The sequence below is a fragment of the Actinia tenebrosa genome, unplaced genomic scaffold (genome assembly GCF_029948245.1).
Source record: "Actinia tenebrosa isolate PJP-AT-01 unplaced genomic scaffold, QUT_ActTen_1.0 PGA_scaffold2__45_contigs__length_23673736, whole genome shotgun sequence".
Classification (NCBI taxonomy): domain Eukaryota; kingdom Metazoa; phylum Cnidaria; class Anthozoa; order Actiniaria; family Actiniidae; genus Actinia; species Actinia tenebrosa.
The window spans coordinates 2,602,149-2,612,725 of record NW_028292579.1 but is presented as its reverse complement, the minus strand read 5'-3'; the positions used below and the strand labels follow the sequence as shown (position 1 = coordinate 2,612,725).

The 10,577-nt window shown below is 37.6% G+C and overlaps 4 protein-coding genes across 4 annotated transcripts; 2 read left to right on the top strand and 2 right to left on the bottom strand.

Annotated features, from left to right (window-relative positions):
- The first annotated feature begins 161 nt into the window (after positions 1–161).
- On the top strand, positions 162–1,120 carry LOC116298619 (ciliary microtubule inner protein 2C). The gene has a single exon (XM_031707142.1). The coding sequence runs from the start codon at positions 191–193 to the stop codon at positions 785–787; it is 597 nt and encodes a 198-aa protein (XP_031563002.1). The 5' UTR covers positions 162–190; the 3' UTR covers positions 788–1,120.
- Positions 1,121–2,537: 1,417 nt separating this feature from the next.
- On the bottom strand, positions 2,538–4,776 carry LOC148908998 (protein SPATA45 homolog). The gene is made up of 2 exons (XM_089033543.1): positions 4,259–4,776; positions 2,538–2,987 (listed from the first exon to the last, which is right to left on the bottom strand). Exons 1-2 carry the CDS (start codon positions 4,452–4,454, stop codon positions 2,929–2,931), a joined length of 255 nt encoding a protein of 84 aa, XP_088889669.1. The 5' UTR covers positions 4,455–4,776; the 3' UTR covers positions 2,538–2,928.
- Positions 4,777–4,851: 75 nt separating this feature from the next.
- Positions 4,852–7,161, top strand: LOC148908997 (uncharacterized). The gene has a single exon (XM_089033539.1). The coding sequence runs from the start codon at positions 4,930–4,932 to the stop codon at positions 6,439–6,441; it is 1,512 nt and encodes a 503-aa protein (XP_088889665.1). The 5' UTR covers positions 4,852–4,929; the 3' UTR covers positions 6,442–7,161.
- Positions 6,344–9,057, bottom strand: LOC148908996 (uncharacterized). The gene is made up of 2 exons (XM_089033536.1): positions 7,322–9,057; positions 6,344–6,963 (listed from the first exon to the last, which is right to left on the bottom strand). Exons 1-2 carry the CDS (start codon positions 8,942–8,944, stop codon positions 6,793–6,795), a joined length of 1,794 nt encoding a protein of 597 aa, XP_088889662.1. The 5' UTR covers positions 8,945–9,057; the 3' UTR covers positions 6,344–6,792.
- Between the last annotated feature and the right edge of the window lie 1,520 nt (positions 9,058–10,577).

Below are 10,577 nucleotides of genomic sequence, written 5' to 3'. Positions count from 1 at the left end.
TAAAGGTCTATCTTTTTTTCGTTTAATCCATTATTTTATCTTATGCATTTTATTTTGATTTTTCCATCGATTGGAAGTAGAAATGACCAATTCTCCGCTGTACTACCCCCAAGGGAGAATGTTTTATTAGTTCCCATGACTCTAAATAAACACGAGGAAACATTCGTTCGAGGGATCACAACACAACATAATGGCGAACCATGTCATGCCGAAATTCTCCACATGGACTAAAGAGACGTACATCGAACCTGTAAATATGACAGGGCATAGATATTACAGTCCTAACCACTTCCCAAGCTTTGGACATACGTATGATCATGGCGTTGGACGCGAAAAATGGTTTCACGACTATCGACGCTCTACAGTTGCTGAGAAGACTTTAAGAAATGGTCAACTCTCAATGAATCCGCCACCTATTCGACCTACAACATTCTCCGATAGCCCTGATAGAGTTTTAGGTGCTAGGAAATTAAGACGGGAAGCTATTTTAAACCGTCCGAATTATCATCTTGTCAATCGGATACCTGATCGAGAACGCGATCGAGCTCAAATTGGAAGTATGGTTTACGAACATCGTCAACAATACAGGGATGAAAGCCAGACGTTATATGAACATACTGTCCCGTTTTTTCACTACCCTACTGAAGCTCAAGACCAGTTCCTGCCTCGAGAGAGATCGTCAAGGAATTACGTGGGGAATTATCCAACGAGTCGAACCGCTGCTTTGGAATACACGTATGATAAAGAAAGAGGACCGAAGCACTATCAACTATGGCACAAGGTTTGATAAATAAAAGATACTATTGTGGAACGAAAGAATTTATAGATAAAATAGAATTTTCTTAAAGCAATGCTTTGCTATTTTAGATTATAATGGAAATTCTAAGTCGCATTGAACAGATTATAACCACGTACAAAGATTTAGTATCCATGTATACAAACCCCTGGACAATCTACGGTTTTCTTATACAGCAGGGTATTGTGAAAGTATATAAGAGTATTAAGCCATCGCACCTTATTCTAAACAAAGTAAAAATTTTAATCAAATCATGTAGATATATATCATTAGATTTTGAATGTAACTGCAATTAAAACGCCGATTTTATTGGAAATTTCAGGATTTAGTTTCTTTGTTTTGATACACCAAGCGTCCTAAGGCACCGTAGTCAAGGACAATGATTAATAATCCGGGTGGGTTTAATTGGATTATAAACACGCTAAGCACAGGGATACCGTTCTAGGTATGGTTATTTAAGGGTTTTGACATAAAATAGCAGTGAAAGATTTAAAAAAAAAGCTTTTTATTCATTTTTGAAGACAATGAATATTTAGGAGACTTGTTTCAGTGCTGAAGGTATAAGAGTTATTATGAGAAGTAGAAGAGATAACTAGCTAAAAACTAGTGTGAGCTGCGTCGGTGTTTCTAATGAAACAGTAATGATAAAAGGGTAAATTATACACCGTGAAAAGATGAAAAAACTTACTGACGTTTTGGACGCTAGTCCTTCGTTGGAGTAAAAGAGGACTGATCAGTGGCAGATCCAGGAGATCGAAGGGGTCCACGGAACCCCCTTGAAGGTTTGATCTTTCATGTAATAGAAATATGTCTTATATAAATTTTGCTTAAAAGTATCCACAAAGATAATGCTGAACACCAATTGATAGATATTTGCTGTTATAATGTTTAATTTACCTTTAAGTTCCATTACTAGATAGTAAATTAGGTGATTAGAGCCAATTTTTTTGTCAGACATCGACTAAATTATACACAGTTTAAGAAACGGAACCCCCCTTTGAAAAATCCTAGATCCGCCACTGCTGATCATTTGTTAATAACAAATAAAATATGAGCAGCTAGGTGGAAATGATAGAAAGGATATTCAATAATCACTAGGTAATGCAGGGAAAGGAGGGGAGGGGGGGAGGGAAACAGAGTCCACCTGACAGGATTCATACCTGTGACCTTTCAGATACCAGTCAGTTGCTCTACCACTGAGATATACAGGGAGACCAATGGGGTGTAATGGTCACTTAACTGGGTTAGTATGACAAACGCTTTCGACTGGTATCAGGAAGGTCACAGGTTTGAAACCTATCAGGTGGACTTTTTTCCCCTAGCGTCTGCACAAGCTGGTGACTATTGAATATCCCTTTTGTCATGGTCATTTTAATAAATAGACATCAGTTTTTTATGTGTCTGTCCTCTTATAGGCAATAAATTGTGTCATCAAATTTTCGAAGTAGTGTGGATCCACAAGGCTATCCGAGTGGATCTGCATACTCTTGCATGCACTCGTTATCTGTCGGCCTTCTTATTGATGATAAAAAATAACCAATCAGCATGAGAGAAATTTGTAAGTTATTGTAAAATGTTGTTTGTCCTAGCCTGTCTCTGGGAACAGACTATCCCAAATTCGCTTGACTGACCACGAAACAATGGTTTGAAGTGGAGATTGAACTTGAACTTAGGTCTATTCCAACAGAAAGAGGGGTTTACATTTGGTGGAAGTAATGTTGTCAAAATGAGGAAGAGAGGGGATTTGCTTGTACCTTCAAACCACCCTGGCAAGTGGCTTGATTATAAGGAAAGCAAAACGTCTGAGTGGGCAATTGTAAAGAATGGATATTTTTCGACAGGGATAACCAAAAATTTAATACTTTTGATAAAACTTCAGATACACACTCAATAATATATTGCTTTATATAGGTTACGAAAATTACAATTTAACAAAATTAATTTATATTACTAATATCTTCATAATATTTTCTTTAAAAAACCAGTGGAAAATGTTTTTGTATAAAAATAATGGGCTAAATGGATCAGAAATTAGTATAGAAAGATAAATATGGTTCAATAAAATAATAATAAAGTCATTCTTGAAAAAAATTATTATAATACTATATTATAATTATAGAAAAGTATCAAAGTTAATTCCTTTGTGAACCATTCATGTCTTTTGAGACCTGTCCTGCTAGAATCGATCTACCTGGGAAAGAAAAACAGAAAACATTAATATTGGAATACAAATGCATAGGATTCAAGGGCAGATCCAGCCAAAATGTTAGGGGTGGGGGGGGCTAATTGAGTTTCTTCCATCAACACAACAAAAAAATATATAAAAAAGCATCATTTTTTTCTGCTGAAGTGGAAGGGCTTCAGCCCCCCCTTTAACCCCCCCCCCCCCCCCCCCCCCCCGCCCCCGCCCCCTGGATCCACCATCCGGCACCCGCCAACATACCATTGGTATACTAGCTGTGGTTATGATTAATATTTCTGCGGTTATTAATATGGGTATGTGAGGAGGTCTCATTCACTAGCAACCTTTTTGGAACACATACTATTGCTGGCACTGAGGGTTGTCACTACCACAGCTTTAATATCAGCTTCTATAGAAAGGTGAAAGGTTTTTTTACAAGTGTAAAAGGATATAGTAGATTCATAGCCATACGGCATCTTGTTGTAACTATTTGCTGTGATTTGTTAAATTGTTGGATGACAATGGAAAGCCATTACAATGTTATGGCATGTCCTATCATGTACGTGCTGTAACTCAGTACCGTATGTTTCCCACTCATACGATAACCATTCTTATGGGAAGCCATTTCAGTGTTATGGCATGTCATACCGTGTACGTGCTGTAAGTCAGTACCATATGTTTTTCCACTATACGATAACCATTCTTATGGGAAGCCATTTCAGTGTTATTGCATGTCGTACCATGTACGTGCTGTAAGTAAGCACTGTATGTTTCCTACTCATACAATAACCATTCTTATAGGAAGCCATTTCAATGTTACGGCATGTCGTCCTACCATGTACATTTTATAATTCAGTATGTTTCAGCACTCAAATTTCCTTCAACCCTTACTTTCTTATTCTTTATCTATTTTATCAAATACATCTAATATTTTGATTATTTTGAACTGCATTTAATTTTAAAATGCAATAATAATTTTTTGGGAAAAACTAATAATATAAGGAAAAAACTAATGCTTAACGTTACAATAATGAATGTCTTCTGCCTGATAATATTTATCAAAAATTGACTTTAACAGAGGAATGTAAGTTTACTTGAGTCAATAATTTACGAGTATTTTTGGCAAAATTCTCTAAACAAACAGTTTTAGGTTAGGCTTAAATAAGCTTACATATTCCCATAGTTATTGTAGCACGAAGACAAGCTAGGAATATTTGAATTTTGAGTGCGTAAAAGCTTAATAGAATCAGAAAAATCATTTGAAGTCAAGTATAACTAACTTTTTTCAGGAAAATGTCGTCTTTGTCTGTGTTGTTGTGGGACACAATTGTTGAAATCCAAACGACTCTCTTGTTGTTGGTTGGAGTCGCCTTTGAAAACAGAGCTTGTAAATGCATTTGCGTTATGTTTTCGGTTCGATCTTGTCCAGTCTTGCTTAGAATTGAGTTCTACGGAGCACCACGACTCGATATTCATGATAATAAGTCTTGATTTGAAGATCTAAGGTTATTTTTTAAGTCTTTTGAAGTCTTTTGAAGTTGAAAAAGTCGTCAAGGTAAAATTAACACTGATCAAGTGTTCTGGAATCCTGTTCAGTGTACACACGTCTATGGCTGCCTGTTTGTAGCAATATTTAATCCTCTTGATGTGCCTTTGATTTAAACTTTATATCTGTGAATTTGAACATTATTTTCTGTGAATTTAAACTTGTTGATTTGAATCCAAACCGATTTTATTTGTGAATTTAAACTTTTGGATTTGAATTTAAACTTTTGGATTTGAATTTAAACTTTTGGATTTGAATTTAAACTTTTGGATTTGAATTTAAACTTTTGGATTTGAATTTAAACTCTTGTATATTTAATCTTACTGGGGCGAGCTGCTCGGCCAGAGCACTGCCTCGTTGTCAAGTAGAGTTCCCGCCATCTTGGATTTTTATACCACTTTCATTATGGCTCATGATGTTGAGCACTTTTTGAGGTCTATATTAGACCGATCTGAGGCATTGATCAATCAAAGTGGAAGTAAAAATGATTCCTTTCTGAGTGACTTGTTGGCTCATGTGGAATTAGTCGGAAAGGCAGTGGAATTTCTGCATGAAATACGTCATGTGTCGCATATAGATTCTGAAGATTTGGAGAGATGGAGAGAGTTGGAGCAAGTTTATTCTGACATTGAAAAGGAATTTATGAATATGTACAATAAGTGGTATGAAGAATCTACGAAGAGTACTTTAAGTAAGCTAGACGTGTCTATTGTATCAAGTGGAAGACCAGGGAGGCCTGGTTATCATATCCCCAAAGAAGTCTTAGAAGAACTACGTGGGCTTAATTTCTCATGGATTAAGATATCGAGAATGTTTGGAGTGTCACGATGGACTATCATGCGCAGGGTGGAGGAGTACAACTTGACTACTCTACAGAAATTTACCAATATCTCTGATAATGACATTGATGGTATTATAAAAGAATACATTTCACGCCATGGTTCCACCACAGGTGAACCATTTATGTCTGGATATTTTCAATCGCTTGGTTTACATGTTCAGAGAAGCAGAATAAGAGCTGCCTTAAATAGGGTGGATCCACATAATACACTGTTAAGGTGGGGTACTGTTGTTTCAAGGAGGAAGTACTTTGTACCATGGCCAAACTCATTATGGCATATAGATGGTCATCACTCCCTCATCAGATGGAAATTTGTAATCCATGGTTGTTGTGATGGCAAGTCAAGGAAGGTGATGTTTTTGAGGTGCAGCACAAATAACTTAGCTGAGACAGTGCTAAAAAATTTCAAAGAAGGCATTGCAAACAACAGCGGCATATGGCCTTCACGCATCAGAGTAGATTATGGTGTTGAAAATGTTTCAGTGTGTGATGAAATGGTTTCCCACTGGGGTGAAGGTCGGCATAGTTTTATTGCTGGGTCCTCTACAAGCAATCAACGCATAGAGAGACTATGGCGAGATGTATTTAGATGCGTCTGTCACTTCTTTTACTACACCTTTTATGCAATGGAAATGAGTGGAATTTTAAACATTGAAAACCCCATTCATGTGTTTGCTTTACACTTGGTTTTTACCAGCAGAATCAACCAAGCCCTCGATGATTTCGTTACTATGTTCAACAATCATAGATTATCATCAGAACATAATTGGACTCCAAATCAAATATGGGTTAATGGAATCCAAGATGATAGCCATCCATTAAATTTAAATAATGGTTGGGATGATTCAGTTGTTGACCAATTTTATGGTGAAGACCCAGGTGGTCCACGTCCACAGTCAGGTGATGACGATGGTGTTGTCGTGGAACCTGTTGAAATACCCAACAGACATGAAATAACAAACTATGTCCTGAGTCAAGTAACAGTGGATAATCCATCAAGCCATGCTGGGATTGATATTTACTGTCAAGTTCTACAGCTTATAGTCCACAAACTTGAAGATTATGGGAATATTTGATTTCTCAGACATGTGTAAATACAGACATAGCAAACAAATATGTTTAAACTGAACAAGATGCAAACTATGTGGTGGGTAAACTTAGAATTTACCAAAAGTACATAAATTGCTTGTAAAAACAACTAGATAACCTATAATATCAAATTGAGAATATAATTTAAATTTTTACAAAATGATAGAGAAAATTGATTCAAAATATTATTTATAGATCAAACAATGAGTGTTTTTTGCACTTGTAATAACATGAGATAACAATCTAAACAATCTATGAACATGAACTCTTTGTTGAAGTCTTAAAGGGGCTTAAATGTTTGCCTAAAATTAAAAGACATTTGAAATTGAGCATATTTCTCATACAGTGCCAAAATGTGTATTGGCAAAGGCCATGTCATAAACTTCAAAGAGGCTTGTACTGCTTGGTAGCTTTGACTGCAATGACCCAATAGGCAACTGCAGAACATTTGTGCACGTTTGTGCTGTAGGTATGTATTGGTATGGTACTGATTCCAGTGCACCGTCATCCTGTAGATAAAACAAAAAAATGGAAAGGAACACATGTGAAAACTTGCATGTGACATGTGCTAAATTCTAACCCCCTTAACTTAGCTGTGAAATTTCAAAATGATACCCGCTATCTAAGTTTTGAAAAACAACCATAAAATAATATACATGTATATGTAATTATATGGAATAAATAAATGACCTTTTTACTTGTAAAAATTCAATGACTCCCTCCCTGATTCATACAGCTCCCCCTCCTAAAAATGAATGCTCTCTTACTGTGTTGAGTTTCAATATTCATTTGCACAGTTGAAGAGGACAGTGGTACAACTAAATTTAGTATGCTGTATGTATCTCTGAAGGATACTGTTTTCCTTACCTTTGCAAACCTTATACATGGGGAGATAACAAACCCAAGGACTGGTTCTTCTGAAGCCCCTGTGACAAATATTAGAATTGACTCCAGAGTAACTGGTGCTCTACGCCCGCTTCCAGTTTCTCGCACATACTTAACAAATAAGGTATACACTTCCTTTTCCCGTATAAGTGCTGTGGACCCTTCTTCAGAAAACTCTGGGGTTAGTAGATGAAGTAGGATCTTTGGTGTCAGCTGCTTCTTGCGTGGGCGTAGCAGCTGGAGAACAGTTGGGAAACACTGAAAAATGTGAGACAAACCACATGTGTTTAACCCCCGTTGGATATTGGCAATGCACTCATTACTTGATAGTGTTGCTAGTTGCTCAATGACATCTGATGGCATGTAAGTTGGTAGTTGACCATTTTGAAGTAGGGCAACTGCAATCATTATTCCCACAAAATAGTAGTCATCTGCCAAATGCACTCGAAGGCCACTGTCAAAATACTTCTCCTTTATGGCATTGTTTACTAAGCGTATCCATTCTTTCCTTGGACCTCCTAGATCTCTTGCTTTCTCACCCATAAAATCTACCTCAAACGTTAAGTTGAAACTTTCAACTGAGGACAACTCTGAAAAAGTAGTTTCTAAAATGTTGTGTCTGTCAACACAGATGGAATTTGTCACTCCATCATGTGAATCCGATTCGCTCACTGCATCAATTACTCTACCTTTTACCAGCTCCTTTTGCAGAAATCTGAGGATCTCTACAGGGTCAGCCAGTCCTTGTTCTATGATGACATTCACAAGGGGATCCAATGGTTTTGGCTCTTTCTCATGGATTTCAGATCCTAAGGCAGGTGCAATATCATAAGGAGGCTTCTGAGGAGCAGGAATTTCTTGAACCTCTTCATCTTTCTCATTCTCTGCAGTTTTCGTGTTATCTTCTTTTGAAATCTTTGGTTTCTTATCCAAGCACGTCTCCGACTCAAATACAGATTTTGCGAAAACTTCGTCATTTTCTGAATCAGAGTCATAAACGAATCGGTAGGCATCTTTGACTTTCAAATACAATAATCCTTGACCAGCCATTTTCTTAACAACGGGGTAATTGTATTCCGTTCCACGCCCCATCTGAAGGGTTGATATCGCCTTGTGCCGTACCTTTACAAAATCGAAATTATTTTCCCCAAGTAGAGGATATTTTTCTTTTAAAGACTCCGCGATCTTTCTTCTAATTTCTCTTTCATCATCATCCTCCACCAGCATCAACATACCCGAAGCTATAATGGAGTCCCATTTCAAATGTTGAGACTCGTCATCTTCATCATCAAAACATCGTAATAAAGCGAACTCTAGCGCCTTTTTCTCTTTCTTAGGCTTTTCTCTAGCTTGCTTAGTACGATCATAGTTGCCTCCAGAGGCTGCTCGCAATCTTTCTGGACGATTTAATCTCCTGCACAAACCAGAAGAAGAACTTTCACGAAGCATGCTACTAGCTCGTCTCAAAGTTTCTTGAATTGTTGACGAAGTGGGTCTAGGAGTAGATGGGTCGGTAAGTTGCGTGGACGTTTCAGAGTTATTTGAAAGTAGGGCTGAAGCTTCGTTCAGTAGCTTGGAAACTTTCTTCTTTACTTCATCCTCCATATTCCTTTTTAATCATGAAAAGCAGCCGTATTATAAAAGCAAAGCAATACGAAATGAACGTGGTATAAAAATCCAAGATGGCGGGAACTCTACTTGACAACGAGGCAGTGCTCTGGCCGAGCAGCTCGCCCCAGTAAGATTAAATATACAAGAGTTTAAATTCAAATCCAAAAGTTTAAATTCAAATCCAAAAGTTTAAATTCAAATCCAAAAGTTTAAATTCAAATCCAAAAGTTTAAATTCAAATCCAAAAGTTTAAATTCACAAATAAAATCGGTTTGGATTCAAATCAACAAGTTTAAATTCACAGAAAATAATGTTCAAATTCACAGATATAAAGTTTAAATCAAAGGCACATCAAGAGGATTAAATATTGCTACAAACAGGCAGCCATACACGTCGTCATGGTGATGTGTGTTTCTTTCTGCGTGCGCACGAAAACATAGGAAGCCCAGAACTAAATTTCTTCGAAAACATCAGAAATGTGATCATCGTTTTCAGCCAACCCTCGAGCCCGAAATGGTTTCCCGTTCGACTGCACCCAGGGGATGAACCCATCGGATCCTCTTCGGGGAGATGAAAGCCTTGTACGATTAGCGGGAGGATGCTAAAAATGAAACAAAACGAGCAATACTTAAGGGAAACGCAATGAGGGAGAGGCCCAAGGGTTGACAGACTTATGCGCCCGTACGAAGACCGACAGGGAATAAGGCTCCCAGACTGTCAAACCTCGGAGCCGTAGGGTACGGCCAATTTAACAAAAGGATCTTAATGGCGCATAACCATAACCCAGTCGAGTGTTTAATTGTGCTATAATTCAGCTTGAAGCTATTGCTTGAATGTAGTTGGTATCTACCTGCGCTCCTAATGGAGATCAGATCAATAGACCTCCTCGGCTCTGGAGCACTCGAACGTAATGTTTTTCCATTTCAGACCACGTGTCATTCCCTTGAGAATAATATTCTTTGTTTGAGCTGTATCCATCATGTGTCTTCTCATGTGCAACCGTTAAATAAAGAAATGATAATCTAGGGAATGACACGCATGGTCTGAAATGGGAAAACATTACGTCAGAGCCGAGGAGGTCTATTATATCGGGTCGTCCCGAGTGTGGCAACCTGCGCGTGAAACCAAACGGAAAGTGAAGAGGACGTTACTGACTAATCCCGATATTTCTTATGAACCGAAAACAGAAACTCACCAAAAAAAACCTGACAGAACAAAAGAATTTTAACGCCGCCAAAAAGCTGGATACGCATGCCACAACCGGACTACGAAAATGTCATGCCAAAAGACAAGAGAATATGAACTACTTAATGTTCTCTTGCCTAAAGCCATGAATGAAGCTGTGCCCAGTATAACACCGACACATAAAATAACAATAGAACGCACAGCACAACTGCATGCGTAAGACAAAATAAAGAAAGAAAACCAAATATGTCACGACAAACCAAAAACTGACCCTGAAAAGATTTTAACAAAGCCATCATAAAAACGTGCACGTGAAATAACAAACGCATTACAAAACTGTTGATCTAAAGCTTGATAACACAGCTAATCCTGCCACGAACATTAGCGAAACTCGGCAAGTATCGAAAAAAACCCGACAAATTAATCAAAATGACACGCATGG